The following is a 24,155-nucleotide window of genomic DNA, read 5'->3' as shown; positions in this document are numbered from 1 at the left end:
GCTGCTGCTGCAGCTGACAAAGATGGTTTCAGAGCTGAAGAGGCTTCACTCTGGTGCTGCTGGACAAGACTGAAGACTTTGATCTGATGTGTGGAAGAGACTCAGTTGAAGGAGTGATGATGACCTGGAATGAAAGGAAGCTGAATTGAAACTGGAGGGCAGACCTCCAGAGGGTGTGTGTGTGTGTGTGTGTGTGTGTGTGTGTGTGTGTGTGTGTGTGGAGCAGACATATCCTCCCACTCATGATCAGACCAGTTCCATTCTCTCTGAATGGTGATCATTCCCGTCTTGTTTCATCGCTCAGAGGGAAAAATGTCAGTGTCAGGTTTTCCTGGTCTGGTGCCTCCTGCTGGAGACGAGAAAGACAACAAAGCAGAGATCAGAGCCATGAGACAAAGACACACCTGAGACCGATGGACGCATGAAAATAATGAATGGGAATGAAATAGAGGCAGAGAGGAAATGATGGCAAAAGACAAAGAGAATTAAAATGGAGCAGTGAAATACAGGAAGATGAGGATCAAAGCTCTGGTGAAGAGAGAACAATGTTGAAGAATGAATGAAGGAAGAAAGACAGAACTAGAAACTGATTCAAAATGGAGTCAAACCATCAACCAGGAAGACATCAGTTTAATTGAAAGCATATATATACACCATGACATTTGAATGTTCTATCAAAGTTCTTGAAGGTTCCCTATCAACCTGTTTAAATATGCAAATGAGGCATCAACTCCAAACGTCCACATATCAAAGCTGATCCTGAACCAGAGATGAGAACAGATTTCATCATTGATGAGTTGGTGTTGACGCCATGTTTGCTCATGTTTTCATTTCTTCTACAGGCTGTGGAAGTGTGAGCTCTCAGAGAGAAGTTGTTCAGTTCTGTCTTCAGTTCTCAGCTCTCAGTCCTCCAGTCTGAGAGAACTGGACCTGAGCTGGAACCTGCTGCAGGATTCAGGAGTGGAGCTGCTGTGTGCTGGACTGGAGAATCCCCACTGTCACCTGGAAACTCTCAGGTCAGAGTCCAGCTCTCATCTTAGCAGGCCTCCACTCCACCCTCTCCTGGTGGGATATATATATATATATATATATATATATATATATATATATATATATATATACATATATATATATATATATATAAATATTTTTTAGATATTAATACAATATAGACACCATTTGGAGTCAAATGCTTCAAGGAGCAACTTCCAACCAGTAAAGCCTGTCAATGGTGACTGGTGTCTTTACTGGTGTCTCTTTAGATGGACAGGCTCAGACTGGACCAGCAGCTGGGAGTCTGAAGCTCAAGGGGCCTCACCAGAGGTTTTAGTGGGCACTTTACAGCAGCGACTAAACTCCTAGGAGGAGCTGAGGGGCTGCACTGGTTCATCCACTGAAGACCAGTAGACATGCTGATGGAGACCAGGAAGTGCTTGAACAACAAGCCCACAACAGGACCATCAATGTGCACACTGGAAGACAACCAGTGGAGAGACTTAGAACCATGAAATGTAGCTCTGCTTCTGGTTCTGCTCAGGACTGGGACTGCCCAGTTTGTCTGGAAGGGGGCAGCATAGAGGACAAGGTGGAGGTCTGAGGGGTTCTGGCTCTGGGAGACAAACTGTCCTTGAACCTGTTCATCTGAGCCCTGATGCAGTGGTAGCGCCTCCTGGAGGACAACAGGTCAAACAGCTGGGAGCTGGGGGGGGGGGTGTAAGAATGAATGGACTGAGAGCTTAACTGCAGCAGAAGAAAAGCCTTCTTCCAGAGCTCCCCCTGGGGGTGAAAATGGCTCAGTGCAGAGTGAAGAGCTGTGGCTCTGGCATCCTCAGCTGATGTGAGACTTTCCATCATCTCAGACACAAATTCAAGCGTCTGAGTTCAAGCGGCGCTCTTTGAGTCAGGAATACTGTCACTGTCCTCCATGCTGCTGCTGCTGCAGCTGACAAAGATGGTTTCAGAGCTGAAGAGGCTTCACTCTGGTGCTGCTGGACAAGACTGAAGACTTTGATCTGATGTGTGGAAGAGACTCAGTTGAAGGAGTGATGATGACCTGGAATGAAAGGAAGCTGAATTGAAACTGGAGGGCAGACCTCTAGAGGGTGGGTGTGTGTGTGTGTGTGTGTGTGTGTGTGTGTGTGTGTGTGTGTGTGTGTGTGTGTGTGTGTGTGTGTGTGTGTGTGTGTGTGGAGCAGACATCCTCCCACTCATGATCAGACCAGTTCCATTCTCTCTGAATGGTGATCATTCCCGTCTTGTTTCATCGCTCAGAGGGAAAAATGTCAGTGTCAGGTTTTCCTGGTCTGGTGCCTCCTGCTGGAGACGAGAAAGACAACAAAGCAGAGATCAGAGCCATGAGACAAAGACACACCTGAGACCGATGGACGCATGAAAATAATGAATGGGAATAAAATAGAGGCAGAGAGGAAATGATGGCAAAAGACAAAGAGAATTAAAATGGAGCAGTGAAATACAGGAAGATGAGGATCAAAGCTCTGGTGAGGAGAGAACAATGTTGAAGAATGAAGGAAGGAAGAAAGACAGAACTAGAAACTGATTCAAAATGGAGTCAAACCATCAACCAGGAAGACATCAGTTTAATTGAAAGCATATATATAAACATATCTATCTATCTATCTATCTATCTATCTATATATATATACATATATATATATGTATATTCATTTATTTATTAATACAATGTAGAAAGAAGGTTCCCTATCAACCTGTTTAAATATGCAAATGAGGCTTCAACTCCAAACGTCCACATATCAAAGCTGATCCTGAACCAGAGATGAGAACAGATTTCATCATTGATGAGTTGGTGTTGACGCCATGTTTGCTCATGTTTCCATTTCTTCTTCAGGCTGGTGAAGTGTAAGCTCTCAGAGAGAAGTTGTTCAGTTCTGTCTTCAGTTCTCAGCTCTGAGTCCTCCAGTCTGAGAGAACTGGACCTGAGTGGGAACCTGCTGCAGGATTCAGGAGTGGAGCTGCTGTGTGCTGGACTGGAGGATCCACACTGTCACCTGGAAACTCTCAGGTCAGAGTCCAGCTCTCATCTTAGCAGGCCTCCACTCCACCCTCTCCTGGTGGGATATATATATATATATATATATATATATATATATATATATATATATATATATATATATATATATATATATATATATTTAGATATTAATACAATATAGACACCATTTGGAGTCAAATGCTTCAAGGAGCAACTTCCAACCAGTAAAGCCTGTCAATGGTGACTGGTGTCTTTACTGGTGTCTCTTTCGATGGTCAGGCTCAGACTGGACCAGCAGCTGGGAGTCTGAAGCTCAAGGGGCCTCACCAGAGGTTTTAGTGGGCACTTTACAGCAGCGACTAAACTCCTAGGAGGAGCTGAGGGGCTGCACTGGTTCATCCACTGAAGACCAGTAGACATGCTGGTGGAGACCAGGAAGTGCTTGAACAACAAGCCCACAACAGGACCATCAATGTGCACACTGGAAGACAACCAGTGGAGAGACTTAGAACCATGAAATGTGGCTCTGCTTCTGGTTCTGCTCAGGACTGGGACTGCCCAGTTTGTCTGGAAGGGGGCAGCATAGAGGAAAAGGTGGAGGTCTGAGGGGTTCTGGCTCTGGGAGACAAACTGTCCTTGAACCTGTTCATCTGAGCCCTGATGCAGTGGTAGCGCCTCCTGGAGGACAACAGGTCAAACAGCTGGGAGCTGGGGGGGGGGGTGTAAGAATGAATGGACTGAGAGCTAAACTGCAGCAGAAGAAAAGCCTTCTTCCAGAGCTCCCCCTGGGGGTGAAAATGGCTCAGTGCAGAGTGAAGAGCTGTGGCTCTGGCATCCTCAGCTGATGTGAGACTTTCCATCATCTCAGACACAAATTCAAGCGTCTGAGTTCAAGCGGCGCTCTTTGAGTCAGGAATACTGTCACTGTCCTCCATGCTGCTGCTGCTGCAGCTGACAAAGATGGTTTCAGAGCTGAAGAGGCTTCACTCTGGTGCTGCTGGACAAGACTGAAGACTTTGATCTGATGTGTGGAAGAGACTCAGTTGAAGGAGTGATGATGACCTGGAATGAAAGGAAGCTGAATTGAAACTGGAGGGCAGACCTCCAGAGGGTGTGTGTGTGTGTGTGTGTGTGTGTGTGTGTGTGTGTGTGTGTGTGTGTGTGTGTGTGTGTGTGGAGCAGACATCCTCCCACTCATGATCAGACCAGTTCCATTCTCTCTGAATGGTGATCATTCCCGTCTTGTTTCATCGCTCAGAGGGAAAAATGTCAGTGTCAGGTTTTCCTGGTCTGGTGCCTCCTGCTGGAGACGAGAAAGACAACAAAGCAGAGATCAGAGCCATGAGACAAAGACACACCTGAGACCGATGGACGCATGAAAATAATGAATGGGAATAAAATAGAGGCAGAGAGGAAATGATGGCAAAAGACAAAGAGAATTAAAATGGAGCAGTGAAATACAGGAAGATGAGGATCAAAGCTCTGGTGAGGAGAGAACAATGTTGAAGAATGAATGAAGGAAGAAAGACAGAACTAGAAACTGATTCAAAATGGAGTCAAACCATCAACCAGGAAGACATCAGTTTAATTGAAAGCATATATATAAACATATCTATCTATCTATCTATCTATCTATCTATCTATCTATATATATATACATATATATATGTATATTCATTTATTTATTAATACAATGTAGAAAGAAGGTTCCCTATCAACCTGTTTAAATATGCAAATGAGGCTTCAACTCCAAACGTCCACATATCAAAGCTGATCCTGAACCAGAGATGAGAACAGATTTCATCATTGATGAGTTGGTGTTGACGCCATGTTTGCTCATGTTTCCATTTCTTCTTCAGGCTGGTGAGGTGTGAGCTCTCAGAGAGAAGTTGTTCAGTTCTGTCTTCAGTTCTCAGCTCTCAGTCCTCCAGTCTGAGAGAACTGGACATGAGTGGGAACCTGCTGCAGGATTCAGGAGTGGAGCTGCTGTGTGCTGGACTGGAGGATCCCCACTGTCACCTGGAAACTCTCAGGTCAGAGTCCAGCTCTCATCTTAGCAGGCCTCCACTCCACCCTCTCCTGGTGGGATATATATATATATATATATGTATATATATATATATATATATATATATATATATATATATATATATATATATATATATATATATATATATATGTATGTGTATATATATATATATATGTATATATATATACATACATATATATGTATATATATACATACATATATATGTATATATATACATACATATATGTATATATATACATACATATATGTATATATATATGTGTATATATATACATACATATATATGTATATATATATATACATACATATATATATGTATATATATACATACATATATATATGTGTATATATATACATACATATATATGTATATATATACATACATATATATGTATATATATACATACATATATATGTATATATATACATACATATATATATGTATATATATACATACATATATATGTGTATATATATACATACATATATATGTATATATATATACATACATATATATGTATATATATACATACATATATATGTATATATATATACACATACATATATATGTATATATACACATACATATATATGTATATACATACATATATATGTGTATATATACATACATATATATGTATATATACATACATACATATAGATGTATATATATATACATACATATATATGTATATTCATTTATTTATATATATGTATATATATATATGTATATTCATTTATTTATTAATACAATGTAGAAAGAAGGTTCCCTATCAACCTGTTTAAATATGCAAATGAGGCTTCAACTCCAAACGTCCACATATCAAAGCTGATCCTGAACCAGAGATGAGAACAGATTTCATCATTGATGAGTTGGTGTTGACGCCATGTTTGCTCATGTTTCCATTTCTTCTTCAGGCTGGAGGAGTGTGAGCTCTCAGAGAGAAGTTGTTCAGTTCTGTCTTCAGTTCTCAGCTCTCAGTCCTCCAGTCTGAGACAACTGGACCTGAGCTGGAACCTGCTGCAGGATTCAGGAGTGGAGCTGCTGTGTGCTGGACTGGAGGATCCCCACTGTCACCTGGAAACTCTCAGGTCAGAGTCCAGCTCTCATCTTAGCAGGCCTCCACTCCACCCACAATTTCTTTACTTTGAGTCAAACGTTCATGATTAACTGGTTAGATTTTGGGGTTCAAAGGTCATGTGACAACAAAACATGTCCTTAATGAAGAGATTTGAGCCGATGTTCAAGCCACATGAAGGTCAGTTTTATTCTGGAGGGTCGATCGTTGCCTGATCAGTGAGCAACCGGCCGTCTGACATTTGGAGGAATTTCAAACGCTCAGAAGTGTCGGTCAGCGTCGTCGTGATCTCCTACAGTGGAAGCAGAGCTACCAGCCCTTTCTCCAACCTCAGGTCACCTGACACTTATACAGTGATGTGCCACATCACGGAGGCAGGTTGGTTGCTATGGCAACAGCAGGAATGCCTGTCAACGACTGCTGTGAATCTGTTCTTTATAAATAGTCACCTTCCAAACCTCCCTCAGTGGTCACCATGTAGCAGTGGGACGTCACTCAAGAAGTGATGGTCAACTTCAGCACGAGTGCCTGAGTCCAATGTGTTGTTTTCCTGACCTCCAGCCTGGATTTCCAGTTGTTTCCAGGCAGCAGCAGCGTTTGCTGCCGCCTCCATAAAAAGGCTCCAGCCACCCAGAGGTGTCTGCCTGCTTCGTGCAGCGACTCCAAGCACTTCTGGTTGAACACGTCTCTCTTTGATGTGGGTGGGGACTCGTCACCATGGTAACACAGTGGAGGAGGAGCTTGTTCCTGTGGTTCATCCTTAACTATGAATGTGTGATAGATTCTATAGTAATGGAGAAAGAAGCGTTTTATCAGAGGGTAGTGAGAAGGTGAACTCCTGTCGTGAGTGACGGGACTCAACAACCTGCACGCTGTCATGACAGTGAAACAGCAGAAACCTCACTGATCAAAGCAGGTCACCAGAGAGAAGTCAGAACAAAGACTGGAGGAGGAAGTGTTCCATTTGTTGGTGAAGACCAGAGGAACTTGACAAAGCAGCTGCTGGTGTGGGAACCAGTGAGAGCAGATGGACAGAATCCAGCTGTTTGTCAACAGTTCCTCTGGAATATCCTGCTGGTAGTAGATTACTGAGGCCTGGTAGCTTTGTTCCTGAGGAAACTGTCACTGTGCCGGTGCAGTTGGACCACAGCCTTTAGCCTGGCACTGCTAAACCAACTATAAACACCTCACTAACTTGGAGTGAAGACCATCAACATCTGAGAGGTTCAGGTTCCAGGATTTGGTAGAACAGTGAATTAACTCTGTTCTCTTAACTGCAGCCTTTTAGGTTGTGGGATCAGAGAGGAAGGTTTTACTTCTCTGGCCTCGGCTCTGAGCTCCAACCCCTCCCACCTGAGAGAGCTGCACCTGAGGTTCAATCATCCAGGAGGCCCAGGAGTGGAGCTGCTGTCTGCTGGACTGAAGGATCCTCACTGGAGGCTGGAGACTCTCAGGTAGGAACATAGAAGCAGAGCTTCAGAACAACAATAAAGGTTCTCCCCAGAACTTCCTCAGAACTGATTCAGTCATATTTGCTTTGTTCTCTGGTGTTTGATCACACTTCAGACCAACTGGAGGAGGCCCTCAGGGAGATGTTGGGCCCCAAAGTGACATCAAAATATTTCAGACATGATGGACAGTTTCACAAAATACTGATTATTTTTAGTTTGTTTCATTCATAACTGTTACAGTGAAATACTATAAAGCAGCACATCTAAAGTTCACTGCAGTTTGTAAAGACAATTTCCCTGAAATGTGGGTGCAGAGGGACTTCCTGCAAGGTGGTGCTTGAGGCCTCCATCAGACCTCCTGTGTCTTTAAACTGTCCCACTATGCTGAGCGTTTGCTTCCTGCTGAGGCTCATAACCACCACATCTTTTTGATGTCTTTCCTCCAGGCTCTAGACACCAGCCTGATGGACTTGAAGGTGCTTCACATGTGGAGTTTGTCTCCTGAAGGACGAGCTACTTGAGTGCATCCTTGATGGTCTCTCCCTGCCCAGAAAAGGAGTGTTGAGTTTCTCTGTACAGCTTCTGAGCCCAACCAGCGGAGGTTGATTCCCTGAGGCTCAGTTCCCCAGACAGCTTCAAGATTCAGGCTTTCTCAACTTTTCCAGATGAAGGTTGTTCCTGATTGTCTCTTGTTTGTATTCCTGCTGACCCCTGACCCTGGTAACCCTCCTGATGAAGGTTGTTCCTGATTGTCTCTTGTTTGTATTCCTGCTGACCCCTGACCCTGGTAACCCTCCTGATGAAGGTTGTTCCTGATTGTCTCTTGTTTGTATTCCTGCTGACCCCTGACCCTGGTAACCCTCCTGATGAAGTTTGTTCCTGATTGTCTCATGTTTGTATTCCTGCTGACCTCTGACCCTGGTAACCCTCCTGATGAAGGTTGTTCCTGATTGTCTCTTGTTTGTATTCCTGCTGACCCCTGACCCTGGTAACCCTCCTGATGAAGGTTTCTGCTGCATTCAAAGAGAACTTCTTGACATGAACTTTTTTATAGACTTTACAACGACGTTAAAATGAAGCAGATGTTTGATTCCCAAGAACTCAGGTTGTCAAAGGTTGTTGAAGCTGAGCTGAAACGAATCCCTTGGGCCAGCAGACGTTCTCTTTTCTATCCATGTTAGAATTAAATAGATGAGGACTCCCAACTCCTTGAACCGTTGAGCAAAGGAAGTCAGAAGTGAGGTTCATCTTGAAAGAGTACCAAACTCCATGTGACGTTAAAGGGAGACAGGATTCAGGTCTGTCCTCCTCAGCATGGATGAGGACTGCAAGGTAGTGATTGGATGATGATCCCTTAAGGAGTGAACTGACACACTACACTAACTGTGTCGGCACTGTTTTGACACTGTGTTGGCCACTCAATAGCGACCCCTGCAGGAGTTCTCAATCATTGCAGGTAAACAAACTGAAAAAAGATGGAAAAGCTTCCATACTGCTAACCCAACATCAGCCTGTGAAATAACATTTAATCGCTCATCCTTTCCTTCAAATATCATCTCATCGTTGTAGAATTTCATTTGTTCAATTTGTTTGTGTAAATGCTGAAATGAGTCGCTATGTAAAATGGAGCAAATTTGTCTATAAAAAAATTCAGAACTGAAATTTTCAACTTCTCTATGGAATTTTGTGAACTTAAGTGTTGAATCATATAAAATAAAAGACTAAAAAGTGATTCATTTCTGCATTTTTATTGAGGAACACAAGTTCTGTCAGGTCCATTCACATCAAGAAACAATGGGATGATAATGTGCTTGATTGTTTATTCTAGCACAAACTGGTGGTATGGCTCTGTTCAGAGGAGTCCCCTGAGAATTTTTCATGAGCACCATGAAACTAGGGACCAGCAGCATGAGGGAAGGTTCTCCCAGTTTAAGACTGGAAGAGCAAACATACCCCCGTGAACAGAGCAGCAACATGATATGGAATGAACTATGCCATGTATTCACGACAAGGTGGAGCTGGGGAGGTGGAGGGTAGCAAGTTGCAAGCAGGAGCAACTGTACAGGAAATGGCAGGAAATGGCAGGAGATAGCAGCAGGCAGAGCAGCATAGCCAGAAGCTAGCAGAGCGCTCGTTGAGGCCGGGTGACATTTAAGTTGAGAGGGGCCAATCAGAAGTGAGGGATTTGATCAGCTGATGCGGAGCAGCTGTAGATAAGCTTATTGATCAGTTTGATTGATGGACGGGAAAGCCAATAGCGCTTGACTACCATGGCCTGACAGAACGAACGCTAACGCTCGATTTTTGGAAGTGTCTTTGTTCCAAGGCGATTTCTTCTGACACCGGTTCCCCTGCCTTAGAAAAACTCTTTCACGGGGTACAGATGAAGATGTGAGCATGACAATGGAAGATATCAGAGTGAGCTGATAAAGGTGGGGATGTGTTTTCTGGTTATTTTTCCAGTATTGTAACAGGTCCTTGTTGCAGGAATGGACAGCGGTGGAGAGGAAAGAGAGCATTGACGCTTCTTTAAAAAAAATAGCACTTTTTATTTGTCCTTTTTTTTCTAAAATTTTTCCTCCAAAAGGTGCAAATATATACAGTGTCCCAAAATAAAGTCAAAATGCAGAATTTAAACTCAGTGAAACAGAATATCAAAATGGAAAAATAAACAAGCTTTAACTTTGCCAGGCTAAATCAAAAATGACCCTGCACAAAACTAAATTAAAGCCAACTGCTCAGTACCTTCCACACCGACGTCTACACCAAAAAAAAAACCCGCTCTGGAGCATTCTACAGGGCTTTTATACCCGCAGCTCCTCCCCACAGAAGAGCCCAGTTACAAAATTAATCAATTTACTAAATAAAATTCTAAATGAGAAATAACAACTAACAGAAAAATACCAGAATATATAAACACCTGAAATCATTTTCAATAACCAAAATCCCCTCTACACATAACAAAATATATTTTCCCCAAAATGCATAAAAACACCCCTGCTCAAATAGTATTGTAACGGTAAATAGAATGAATCACAGGAGCAAGTCTGGTCCGTACTGTCTCCTTTATTGTCAACCAAACTCCCAGTACAAGAAGCGGAAAAACCCAGGCCCGCCAACTAAATTGACCAGGCATGCAAAAATGGCAACCTGCCTAAGGTGACCCTACACAACAAAATGGCTGCAATACAAAACTCCACAACATAACATTGGAAGAACGCTACATTGCCCCCACCTAGCATGATTAGCTGTCCTCAGCAATCCAGCCGTCCACAACAAAGTCTCTCAAATGCTGTGGAAGTCTACGCTGTCTTTGAGACCGAGGCTGCGGGACTGGATCCCTGCTGGTGGTCTCAGGGGAGGGACTCAACGAGGACTGATTAACATCATCTGGGGGCACTGCAGGGGGAGCCAAAGGTTGGTAAGGGGCCAGCCGATCTCTGTGGAGAACTACCACCCTGCCCCTTTGCAACAGTCGTACCCTATACACCACATCCGACAGTCTTTCAAGGACAGTACAAGGCCCCACCCAGTGGCTGGAGAGTTTCGGGGAATGTCCCTTCTTCCGGATGGGGCTATAGACCCACACTTTGGAGCCGGGAGTGAAGTCCTGTCCCTTACTACAGAGGTCATAAGCCCTCTTCTGTTGGATTCCAGCGTTAGTTAGGTGTTCCCGGGAAAGCTCATGGACCTCCTGCAGGCGCTCAACTAGGTTGAAAAAGTAGTCTAGTCCAGGCTCCCCTTGAACCTCCGGCATTGGAGGGGACCCAAAAACCAGATCCACCGGGGTGCGCAGTTCATGACCGAACATCATAGCAGCAGGAGTACACCGCGTAGACTCCTGCACAGCGGTTCTGTACGCCCAAAGGACCAGAGGGAGGTGACAATCCCAGTCCCGCTGCTGACGGCTGGTGAGAATGGCGAGCTGTGTGGCCAGAGTTCGGTTGAAGCGTTCAACCAACCCGTCACTTTGAGGGTGCAATGGAGTGGTCCTGGTCTTCTTCACCCCCAGCCGCTGGCACACCTCCTGGAACACCTTAGCCTCGAAGTTCCGTCCCTGATCACTATGGAGTTCCTCTGGAACTCCAAATCTGCAGAAAAACTCATCCACCAATTTCTGGGCAGTTGTGGCAGCACTTTGATCTGGAACTGCGTATGCCTCGGGCCACTTCGTGAAATAATCCATAGCCACAATGACGTATCGGTTCCCTTGGTCAGTGATGGGAAATGGGCCCAAGATGTCCACACCCACTCTCTCCATGGGTGCCCCCACTTGGTACTGTTGCAATGGGGCGTGTGAACGACGGGTGGGGCCTTTCTGTGCAGTGCAAGAATCACACCGGTGGACAAACATTTCAACATCGCGCCTGCACCCCGGCCAGTAAAATCTCTGCCGCAGCCGCAATAGAGTCTTAGTAACACCGAAGTGCCCAGTTCCCACCGACCCATGGACCGACTGGAGGACTTTGTGCCGCAGACATTTTGGGACCAGGAGCTGCAAGATCTCCCGCTGTCCATTAGGGGAGCTCCAACGCCGGTAGAGCTGCCCGTTCTGGAGATGAAAGTTGGGCCACTGTGAATGTAGAGCCTTGGTTTCAGGATCCAGTGCAGACACAGTTGACCAGTCTGGGCGTTGTCCTGCCACCACCCAGGAGTACACCCGGGAGAGGACTGGATCCTGTTGCTGGTCCCGCTGGAGCTGCTGAGGATCGATGGTCACTTGATCGGTAGGTACCACCAAACACTGCAGCGCCGCTACCTTGGTGCACAGATGGCCCTCGTCTCCTTGTTGACAGAACCGACACCTCTTTTCACATGGTCTACGAGACAGGGCGTCAGCGTTACCATGAAGTCGCCCGGCTCGATGCTGGATGTCAAAGTCATAGTCTTGTAGACTCTCTATCCACCTGGCCAGCTGCCCTTCAGGTTCTTTAAAGTTCAGCAGCCAGGTTAGGGAGGCATGGTCAGTCCTTAGCACAAACCTCTGGCCATACAAGTAAGGCCGGAATGACGTACAGCCAAGATAACCGCCAGCAGTTCTCGGTGACGGGTGACGCAATAGTTCCTCTCTGGCTTGCTGAGGGAGCGACTGTAGTATGCAACAACCTGCTCACCATGCTCCCCCTCCTGTGAAAGCACAACCCCGAGACCCACATTACTGGCGTCAGTGTCCACAATAAAGGTCCTCTTTGGGTCTGGATAGGCCAACACAGGAGCCTTCACTAGGGCGCCATGCAGATGGTTGAAAGCTGCGGCACACTCCTCTGTCCACTGGAACACATGACCTTTCTGAGTCAACTTGTGGAGGGGGCTTGCAATGGAGGCAAAGTCCTTGATGAATTTTCGATAATAAGAGGCTAGCCCGAGGAAACTGCGTAGCTCTGCAATGTCCTTGGGGGTTGGCCACTCTTGGACTGCAGTCACCTTTGCTGGATCGGTGGACACTCCTTCCCCACTAAAGACATGACCAAGGAAGGAGGTCTGCCTCCGGAACAGATGGCACTTCTTGGGGTTAAGGCGGAGCCCAGCTTGGCGGACAGCCAGGAGAACATCCTGCAAGTTCTTCAGCGCACTCTCGAAATCTGCAGCATGTGCTAGCAGGTCATCGAGATAGACCACACACCGGGTCCGAGGGATGTCAACTAGGACTCTCTCCATTAACCGCTCAAAGGTGGCTGGAGCATTACAGAGGCCAAAGGGCATGACCTTGAATTGCCACAATCCTTGGCCAATGGAAAAAGCTGTTTTGGGGCGTGCTTCGGGAGTCAGCTCCACCTGCCAGTAGCCGCTTCGAAGGTCTAGGGAGCTGAACCAGGATGAGCCAGAGATGTAGTCCAGGGCATCGTCGATGCGTGGCAGGGGGTACGAGTCTTTGCGAGTAATGTCATTAAGTCTGCGGAAGTCCACACAGAATCGCCAGGTGCCGTCCTTTTTCTGAACGAGAACCACAGGTGCTGCCCAGGGACTGTTGGACGGTTCAATGATGCCCGCTCGCAACATCTCTTCAATCTTCTCCTGTGCTTGGCAAGGGGTAGGCGGCGTGGCTGGAGGCGTACAGGACGGGCCTCCCCAGTGTCTATGTCATGGAGGACAAGATTGGTGTGGGTACAGTCCTCATCTTTGGCAGCAAACACATCAGCAAACATGTCGAACAGTGTTTTTAATTGACATTGCTGTTCAGTCCCCAGTCCCTGGCAACTCCGAGCAAAGAGGTCGGCGATGGCTTCACTGGTTTCCGGGGATAGCGGCTGCACCCTTGATGGTGGCTCCTTCTGCGGTGCTGGCGGTTCCTTCTGTGGCGCTGGCGGCTGCACCCGCGATGGCGGCTTCACGACTTGGCATGGCTCAGGATCATAAGACTGGTGAAGAGCTATGGTACCGGTGTTCAACAGTAGGGTGGCTTTGGGCACATCCACCACAGCCCCCCACTCACTCAAAAGGTCAAGACCAATAATGCAGGGATCTTGGATGTTAACAAGCCAGAACTGGTGATGTACCTGGAGGTGGTCCACAGAAACCTTCAGCATCCTAGTACCCAACATACTTGCCCAGTCCCCAGTGACCGTTGTAATGTTCTGGTCGGTGGATGTCCAGCCCTTGGGACTCTTGCCACTGGAGCTCGGCAGAGTTCCTGGCTTAATTAAGGAAATAGTAGAACCAGTATCCACCAATGCACGACATGGGGTTCCTTCAATGACACAGTCCACATAAAGTCCATGAGTGTGTCCCAAGCAGCCAAGGCGCATCATAGATGTGTTAGGGGTGGTAGTAATTTCAGTGGATGGTAGCCCCCCCTCGATGCCATCCCCTGCTAGTTTAAATCCGGCTGTTGACTCAGTGGTGTTGGAGCAGGACAAAAGCGAGCAATGTGGCCAGGGGCCCCACATCTGTAACATTCACCGTCACTTCTCCTGGAACGGTGTCGCTGCGGGTTGGTTGTTGTACGACGGGCCTCGACCACATCAGTATCGTCACCCCTGGCTTGGTTAACACGAATATCATTGCTCCGCCCAGAGCCTTCGGGACACAGGACATGCTCCACCCGCTCTGCTTCTTTCAGTGCAGCTTCAAGTGTGGAGGGAGAAAACAACCGCATGTGCTCCCGCAGCCGTCCTGGTTGTAGTCCTCAGAGGAAAGCCTGGACAGTGAGCTCCTCCTGGACACTCTCGGTGAAATCGGGGTGCCCACGGCGAGTGTAACTCCGCAGGTCTGCAGCGTATGTACCTAAGCTTTCTCCCAGCTCTCTACGGCGCTTTGCTAGCCGGTCTCGGGCATCATCTACAAAAAGGTGACGGTCAAATTGACACTGGATAGCCCCTTTAAGCTTCAACCAATCTTGGAGCTCAGCTGGGCGCAGATCTGTCAGTATCTGCAATGCCTTCCCCTCTAATGAAAGAGCAACATGTCCGGCTGTCTCCTCATCAGACCATCTATTAATCTGTGCAGCCAGTTGAACTTGTAAAAGAAAAGTGTCAGCAGGCTCTTCCCCATTGTAGCGATGAAGCTTAATCATAGACTGTCCGTGAGGCTGTACGGGCTGGTTTACTGGTCCTATGGCGGCCCCCATGTGTTGACTTTCGGCTGGGACTTCATTCGCCCGGAAGCGGTTCCTCTCTCCCCGGTCCAGCTGAGACAGCCTCGGTGCGCTGTCTAGCATCACTTCCCGCCTCTGTCCACTGGACCCCGTCCACGTACCTTCTCCCATACACTGCCCCTGGCCTAATGCAAAGTCCTCCGTGCAAAGCTGTCGTCTCTCACCCCGGTCTTGGCGAGCGGGCCTCTGTTGCCCCGCGTCCCGCCACAGCACAGAAGGTTGGGGCGCACTAGCTCCGTCAGGACGACCAGCAGCAGCACTCTCCGGATCATTTTCACCAACTTTCCAAGGACCCTCCCTCAAAAGTGCCTCAAGGCTGGAGATCATGAGTTTCACTTCTCGTTCTGAAGACATCGCAGAACACTTCTGACACCAGTGTAACGGTAAATAGAAAGAATGACAGGAGCAAGTCTGGTCCGTACTGTGTATACAGTGTACGGTGCATACAGTATGCACCGCCCAGAGCGCGCGGAACCCCCAACAATTGCGCCTTGGAACAGTTCCTCGGCTTCGCCCGAGGAAGAAGGGAGTGTGTGATGTGCTGGTGAGTCTACAGAAAACTGAATGTGTTTGTAAAGATTGCTAAAAACATTAAACTGCAAAAACGGTGGTGTGTGTAAGTGTGCTTCGTTACCAGTACGTTTTAACAGATGAGGGAATGTTTTAGAAAAATGGCGCGTGTTGAAAACGCGAGTGATGAATAAAAAAAATAAATGTGTTGAACATGCTGGTTGGCCACCCCTGCACACTCGAACACATGCTGGTGAGACTGTATGGGGAACGGTGTAGTGTGGAATGTGAAAACCAGGTAAACCAAGACAGAAACTGAATGTAGATGAAGTGCTACTCACAGCAGTAGGTCAGCTGGTGTTTTTATTGTGCCGGCAGATAGCTGCCTATGCGCTTGCGTGAGTGGCTAGGTGCACGCATTTGGCGCAAGCGTCACGGCTCACTCCGTGACAGTCCTGTGTTCTGGGGTGTTGCTTTCAGCCAGGTAGCGTTGGACTTCGCTCATTGAATCGGCTGTAGTATGAGAGGTCATCTTGCTGTCCTCAACCTCCATATCAAGAGGTTTCCAGAGAGGCCCTAGCAAATATATAAGAGCTAATTCTTTGTTCATCATGAGTGTATCATCACATGACAAACTGCCACAGAAATTCACAAAGAAACACAAAGAAATGTGTTTTCATAGCTGGTTGTGATCCATGTGAGGAGCGAGGCTCTTCCTCTGCTGGCTCAGGCTCATGGCTCCTCATTTCAGCAGCTCACTCCCACTTCAGTCTCTGGACGGCTTCAGTTGCTTTTAGTGGTGGTGCAGTGGTCAGCACTGTGGCCTCACAGCAAGAAGGTTCCCGGTTCGAGTGCATGTTCTCCTTGTGTCTGTGTGGGTTCTCTCTGGTACTCCAGCTTCCTCCCACAGTCCAAAGACATCAAGAGGGGACGAGGCTGATTGATACTCTAAATTGACCGAAGGTTTGACTGTGAGTGTGAATGGTTGTCTGTCTCTGTGTGTTGGCCCTGTGATGGACTGGTCACCTGTCCAGGGTGAACTCCGCCTCTCGCCTGTAGATGCTGGGATAGGCTCCACCCCCCGCGACCCTTAATAGAAAGATAATATAGATAATAATAAGCAGAAGACAATGAATGAATAATATACTATAATATCATATCATATAATATATCATGACAGGACCCATGAATTCATCCAAACCTCACATTTCTTAAACAACCTTCCTGCTTGCTAGAACATTCAAGGGTGCAATGAGCTTCAGGAACTCCTCAGTGCCTCATTTTCAACAGTGGCCGGTGGCTGCATGTCGACCACAGCCTCATCCACTGCTTGCTCCCCCCCCCCCCATGATGGGAGTTAAAGAAACTCAGCACAGGACAGTGATAGGAGGCTTGTTTCCTTGATGTGGGCTTCACCTCCACTGCTGTCCACATTTAACTGCTGGCTGATGCTGGTCCCCTGTTGAAACCTGGACCAGACCAGGGACCTTCAGACCTTCAGTCTAACGCTGTTCCAGCATTGGATGAAAGAGACTGGTGCTCTCATCTTCTTCAACATTGACTTGTTCTACCAGGACAAGAGAATCTGAGCTTGGATGTCATTTAGCAGTCAAAGGCTTGTTAAACTGGTCAACATCAGCTGGTGCTCACTCTGATGATGTAGCGATGGTCTGGATTCTTCCTTCTGGAGCACCAAGCTGCTGGGAAGAAGCCTGATGATGTCAGAGTTGTGTTCAGTGGCTCCTGCTGGGTCCATTTCTGACAAATGGGCTCCAAAGAGTTCAGCTGTTTAAAAGGCTCAGAGAAAGCAGCACATCTTGGTGGTCAGGAGACGAGGTGGCCGAGTGGTTAAGGTGATGGACTGCTGATCCATTGAGCTCTGCAGGCGTGGGTTCCAATCCAATCCTCGTCGTAGGAGACTTTGGTTTCTGCTCCTAGGTTCTGGAACGACTCTGAACTGTGAGGCTTTTCAAGAGGAGATCCTGCAGCACCAGAGAGCTGCAGTTCCAGGACCCCACAGCACCACCTACTGAATTGGATGATAAAATGCAGTTCTGGGACTTTTGTTTTTTGGTGACAGCGCCACCTATCGAATTAGATGATAGCAAATTACTCCTTTCGGACTACAGTATTAAAGGTTTATTCCACCAAAATACTACTTCCTGTCCTTTAATTTCTGACAACTGTATAAAAGGATTATTCCAATTCCTCCAAAATACTTTCAAACAAGTTATAGTTTTAAAGGTTCATTCCACCAAAATACTTTCTAATTTATAGTTTTAAAGGTTCATTCCACCAAAATACTTTCTAATTTATAGTTTTAAAGGTTCGTTCCACCAAAATACTTTCTAATTTATAGTTTTAAAGGTTCATTCCACCAAAATACTTTCTAATTTATAGTTTTAAAGGTTCATTCCACCAAAATACTGCTTTCTGTCCAACTTCTCAGTTTTAAAGGTTCCTTCAGTTGAGGGCTCCTGGTTCTGTGTGAGGGGTTGAGGGTCGATATGGGATGATGAGGAAGATTTCATGTCCCGATGGTCCTGCTAAAGTAACTGAGAGTCATGACATCAAACAATGTCATCAAAATACGCTTGAACTATTAAAATGGCAATAAAATCTACTGGAATCATTTTACCACAAACACTTTTATTGTGTTTTTGTGAGCATCATTTTTCAAACATTGTAACATAAACTTTAAAAAGGGTCCATTCACTAACACTCTTACTTGAAGGTAGTCACTGATATCAGTAAACAGCTGATAAAGATTTGTGTTCATGTTTTAATTCTCTACTCTGACCTGTGCTGAGACACTGGACCAGAGAGGAAGACCTGCTCAGCCTCCTGCATGGACCAATTCTGCAGCTCAGTGATGACGACGAGGGATTCAGCATTGAGTTCATTTTAAACTTTTTGGAGGAAACACCTGTAAATTAACCAGCAGTTACTGGTGATGCTTCACAGTTTCCAAGCTCAAACGGCCTCCTGCTTGTTGGACTCACAATTTCCAAAAAATGTAGACATCAAAAGTCAAATCATGTTTTTGTTTGGTTTTGTGTTGTTTTGTTTTTTACTGGAGGAAAACTTCAAATTGTGATGATGTGTCTGACTTAGAAACTGAACCCCCAAAAATCAAAGTCTCCTTCTTCTGTGCCGTGATCTCTGAGCTGATCATGATTGATCTCATCAATAATCCTTGGCAGCCGACCAGTCACACACAGCCCCCCCCCCCCCCCACACACACACACTGAGGCATGCAGCAGCTCACAGTAACTGCCTCAGTCACACAGCAGATAGACTCCTTTCTATAACAAGATAAGCAGTAGAAAATGGATGGAAGTGATGATGAACTGATGAACAGGTGATTTGTCCAAAAGTCAACATCAGATTCATTTGCAATCGTGGAAGCAGTTTCATCTTGAGGTTCCAGGTAAGAACAGCCAGCTGTGGGCTGACACACATCTCTTCAGGAGCACTTCTATGCTCCAAACTTGCCAGGTTGAATTGTGTCTGTATTCTGAGGGCAGCAGGAGGACGGAGGAGTGAGGACACACACTTTTGGAACTGAGAGCAGCTGTGTGTGGGATTTCCCCAGCAAAGATAAAACCAGCTCCTTCATGCTGGCTATGAAGGCTCACAGTCACACTGACCCTGCTACAAATACTTTGATATGCAACAGACTGGTTTCTCTTCTGCTAGTTTGTTATCGACTGTTGTCACATTTATGGATCAATTTAGCCTCATGAAGGCTCCAAAGGACCAGCTGGAGATGCCGGGGATTGAACCCGGGGCCTCATACATGCAAAGCATGCGCTCTACCACTGAGCTACATCCCCTCTGTCAGAGTCATTGTTTAACTGATGCAGCAACACAAACACAGACACAACATTTTTTTTAATTATTATTCTTCATTTTAGGGAAAAAAGGAAGTCAGCCTGTGATCTCAAAGGCTCTGTGATCTCAGGAGTTTCACTGTGACTTCAGCCCTCACAACCTTAGACCACAGAGGCAAGTCAGGCTCCAGGAAGCTGAGGCTGCTCCGTTCTCAGTCCAGTCCAGAGTGAAGGTTTCCCTCTCAGAAGCTATCCAATCCAGCCCAGATCCTCTCTGACTAGCAGGAGTCTTTGACCAGGAAATGAGAATTATATTGAACGTCTGCTCATCCTCAGAATGAAGTAAAAGTATTTGTGTTCCTAAAATAATCTCCAGATGCTAAGATCAATTATGAACATTGATTGACAGCTCTAAACTGACCCACCATCACTATACAGTTGCAACTGAAATATTTAGAAATATTTCAAGGAAGCAGCAGGCCCTCATCTGCCCCGGTCCACCCGACTGTGTCCCCTGAGACAGATGACAGCTCGCTTCTGGCAGAGGCAGTTAGGTTGAGGACCGTTGCTGATGTCATCAACCGATGTCTCCATCACAAAAGGTGACAGACAGGATGGTCATGGACATAAAACAGAGGCCTAAGAATGAGAAAGAATGGTTGTCCTGACTGAAGTTTAGCTTGAGCTTTTTAATTTGTTACTAAAGGAAGTATTAGTACAAGTAAAGGCAGGCGAACTTTCCACAAATATTCAGAATTAACTTTGACAACCAAAACATGAACCAAGACGACAAAATAGTGAACATGAAAAAGGAACCAGTCCCACCTTCTTGTGTGTTCCTGCTGAAGTAAATGTTTATGAAGATTTGTTGTGTTCTTTTTCCAAAGGTCCAGCCAGCATTGCAGGTCTCAGGAGAAGGAGCCACTTCAGCAGGATCTGTGGGACAAATCCCCCCACGGTGAGACCTGTCCAGCTCCCTGCAGCTCTGCAAGTGTTACCAACTCTTCATTCCAGCTGTTTGGTTGAATCCCATTTTTTCACCTTTGAACCTTTTGAACACTGATGAGGAGGTGAGGCTGGAGGCAAAACCACAACCTCACGTCAGCTCACAGGATGAACCAAAATGCCAGACACTTCCTGTCACTGCTCCAGCACCACCTGTCTCCCCTCCATGTCTTTACCATCTGTGCAGCTTCCTGCTGTCCCTGGACCCTCACAGGTGATCGCTCCACCTGGAGCCTCACAGATGGGTTCTAACCTCCCAATACCTGCAGCCCAGCCTCGACCCACTCAGACACAGTCACCCGTTCAAGCTGGGCCTGGTACCACACTCCAGTACAGACAGAGAGAAAGAAGACACACGGGATCCTTTGAAGAAAATGCAGTAAAGACAGGAAGCCCCCATCACATTGTCAGTGTTTCAGTGACTGGCATTGTGAAGAGACTGAGACAAAGTCAGTTATGAATGGAGGGCTGAGTTGGAGCAGAGGGGGCAGGATCTTGGGGGTGGACTGTCTTTAGGAGGCTGAGGTGTCTGGTGGTCTTGGTGGACCCTCTGCATCTCAAGCTGAGACCACAGAGTCCTGTGTTCTTGAGTCATTGTCTATAGTCTCTGTTGTTGGAGAGCTCAGTGTGGTTCCTGATGGTCTAGTGGCTAGGATTCGGCGCTCTCACCGCCGCGGCCCGGGTTCGATTCCCGGTCAGGGAATGAGTTATTTAGAGGTTGAGGGAGAGGTGATCAGGTGGTCCACATGATGGTGGAGGTGATGAACTGTGAGTCCATAATGGCTCCCCTCTCACCCCCGTTGTAGTGTTCTTGGTTCACTCTGCCATGGCCCCATGTTGAAGGGTGACTGTCTCATTCAGGTTCAACCCTTTGTTTGACTCTATTAAGTCACTGACTCCTGCAAGGACAAACTGTAATCCTCCTTAGTAGCTTTGGTTCCTTGCAGCACAGAAAGTCTGTTCACTGATGTAGGAACTGGAAAACTTAAGAGCTCCGTTCCTTCGTTCCTTCCTACACTGAGCAGAACAAACACAGAACAGAGAGCAGTTCCTCCTACAGTTCTCAGAAAGTCTGAGGGCACCAAAGAAAGGAGGGAAATGCAATCAATGTTGAATTATTTTACATTTCTTATATTTGGTCAAAGATAGAACTTAATAAGCGTCCATCAACCTGCAGGACAAACTCCTTCACTGTGTGGGAGGTTCAGAGTCCCTGGTTTGATTGCAGCTTTGACCTGAGCAGGTGTTCATCCTCATCTCAGTAACAGGGGACACTTTATCACACCAGTGGACAAACATCAGCATTCATCACCCAGCAGCTCCTCTGATCAACAGAACAAGCTGAAGTATTCTGAGAAGGAGGGCATCGATCCCTCTACCTCTCACATGCTAAGCTAGCACTCTACCATTGGAGCTAAGTCCCCTTTTGAGCTTCCATTTGAGTTTTCTGTTCCCATCTCTATGGTAACGGTCAGTTTTGACCCACATCTTCAATCAGCTGTAAAATTCACTAAAAACAATTTTCTATCATCCAAGTTGTTTCCATCTCTTGGTTTCCTTGTTAGGCTTCCTTATCCATGGAAATATTGATTTGAATATTTTGTTGTGGGCCTCTGGACCTTTTTTTAGTCAGTAAACCCTCGATTTCAATTAAAAAAATGATAAAATGAACCTTTGGGTTTGGCATAAAAGTCTTTTTTTCAGCAACAGAACTTTAATATAAACACTAAATGAAAAGCAGAACAGGCCAGAACACAAACTCTGCTCTGCCGTCCTTCCTGGTTACTGGGCATGGACTGCTGGAAGGGGCATTTTCCTCAGAAAGGGACAAGACGTTCATCCACTCTCACCTCTGGCCCTGGGTTGAATGTTGGTGCAAGGAGCTGCACCCATCTTTCCCAGACATCCCCAATGGGGGCAAGCTTGTCAGTTCTTGCTCCAGTGTCTCTGTCGTCAAATCTGAGGACTCTTGATGTTCGTTGAAAGTTCTGAAGTGGCCTTGTGGCCCGGAAAATATTTCTGCCTGTCAATGCGTCCCAGAGACGATCAGTGGCCTCACTGCAGGATCTGAACACTCCAGGAAGAAGAAGAACACCAATAGAAGCATCCAGGTGTCCCTCATCAATGTCTTTCCACTTGTCACCATGGACTTTTTTTCCTTTGAGGTTTGTCACAGCAATGCTGACTCTTTTTAGTGACAGTGGCATGAACAGAACCATCAACCATAAACAGCTCCAAACATGTCTTGATGTCAGTGCCTCTCGTCACAGCAAACCTTGTGATTCCAGGGCTCATTTTGATGACATCAGCAGAAGCTGCCCTGCCATGTACATCAGGAGACACTGAGCTCCAGCCAATGTTCCCTCTAGTTTTTCATGTGTCTGATTATCCTCACAAGCTCCCTGAGCTCACTGAGGACCACTGTGAGCACCGTCTGAGGTAGGACCTGCATGGAGGGCAGAGAGAGAGAAGAATCAGGGACAAGGATCTGTCGGTTTGCTGCTTTATGAAAATATTGTAAATGATTATTATTCTTCATAATATTGTTTTAGTAACCTGCTTAGGAGTTGTGAATGATGCAGAGTCCATGGGAAACAGCTAATGCTGTGGTACCCCCCCCCCCCAAGTTACTGTACAAACCTCAGAAACCTTTTGCCATAATAAGACAAGATGTTGTTATAGAGATGTAAAGATAAACCTATAGAGATGTACATGTATATAGATGTAGTCAAGTCAAGTCAGTTTTATTTGTATTGAACCAAATCACAACAAAAGTTCTCTCATGACTCTTTACTAGTAGAGCAGGTCTCGAACCAAACTCCTTCAATGAACCTCCACCCAACAGTTCTCCACCAGCAGCACATCCTTCAACAGTGGTGACAAAAACCTTCCTTTTAACAGGCAGGAACATCGAGCAGATCCAGGATCAGTGGGGATGGCCTTCTGCTTTGACCGGTTGGGGGGAAAGAGAGCAGGAGAGCGGGGCAGAGACAAAGACAGAGAATGGAGGAAGACCGATATACAGAAGGAAAGAGAGGGACAGAGATAAAGAGAGAGAGAAGGGAAGAGACTGATGGACAGACGATGAGCAGGTGGAGCTACGGGTGGCAGCTTGAGCCTCTTCAGGTCTGCAGCCTCCTCCAGCAGCACCGACATCTGGGATGAAGGGAGAGGGAGTTAGTGACACATCTGAGTATGATTTATAAATGACAAATAAAGGAGGACAGAGAGGAGTAGAGAGAAGCCCAGTGCACCATGGGAGATCCCCCAGAAGCCTAAGCCTATAGCAGCATATCTAAGGGCCACCCTAAGCAGCCCAACTATAAGCCTGATCAAAAAGGAAGGTCTTTAGTCCGCTCTTAAAGGTCGAGAGGGTGTCTGCATCCTGGACTGAAACTGGGAGACGGTTCCACTGGAGGGGAGCCTGATAGCTGAAGGCTCTGGCTCCCAGTCTACTTTTAGAACTCTAGGAACCACCAGTAACCCTGCATCCTGGGAGCGAAGGGTTCTAGCTGGATAATAGGGGACTAGGAGCTCTGTCAGGTAGGAAGGAGCCTGATTGTTGAGGACTTTGTATGTTAGAAGGAGAATTTAGAATTCTATTCTAAATTTGACAGGTAGCC

General features: G+C 46.4%; 1 protein-coding gene and 2 non-coding genes across 4 annotated transcripts in view; 2 read left to right on the top strand and 1 right to left on the bottom strand.

Moving 5' to 3' along the window:
• Positions 1-9,347, top strand: part of LOC147271280 (NACHT, LRR and PYD domains-containing protein 12-like) — a 23,225-nt gene extending 13,878 nt beyond the window's left edge. Inside the window, exons 9-14 of one of the 2 annotated variants that reach the window (XM_086202586.1) lie at positions 843-1,016; positions 2,867-3,040; positions 4,870-5,043; positions 5,979-6,152; positions 7,420-7,593; positions 8,037-9,347. In XM_086202586.1, coding sequence (XP_086058712.1) covers positions 843-1,016; positions 2,867-3,040; positions 4,870-5,043; positions 5,979-6,152; positions 7,420-7,593; positions 8,037-8,043 — 877 coding nt within the window. In that variant the 3' untranslated portion in view covers positions 8,044-9,347. Of the gene's footprint in view, positions 1-842; positions 1,017-1,262; positions 1,539-2,866; positions 3,041-4,869; positions 5,044-5,978; positions 6,153-7,419; positions 7,594-8,036 lie in introns of those variants that run through there. The other variant, XM_086202596.1, reaches the window with a different exon arrangement.
• A 10,111-nt stretch (positions 9,348-19,458) lies between these two features.
• On the bottom strand, positions 19,459-19,530 carry trnaa-ugc (transfer RNA alanine (anticodon UGC)). The gene has a single exon. It is a non-coding gene; the product is annotated as a tRNA-Ala (tRNA).
• Positions 19,531-21,163: 1,633 nt separating this feature from the next.
• trnae-cuc (transfer RNA glutamic acid (anticodon CUC)) lies at positions 21,164-21,235 on the top strand. Its single transcript has one exon. It is a non-coding gene; the product is annotated as a tRNA-Glu (tRNA).
• Positions 21,236-24,155: the final 2,920 nt, after the last annotated feature.

This window comes from Aulostomus chinensis, chromosome 1, assembly GCF_037954235.1.
Source record: "Aulostomus chinensis isolate RoL2024-O1b breed Wild chromosome 1, RoL_Achi_v1.0, whole genome shotgun sequence".
Lineage (NCBI taxonomy): Eukaryota > Metazoa > Chordata > Actinopteri > Syngnathiformes > Aulostomidae > Aulostomus > Aulostomus chinensis.
This window is presented reverse-complemented; position numbering and strand designations above follow the sequence as displayed.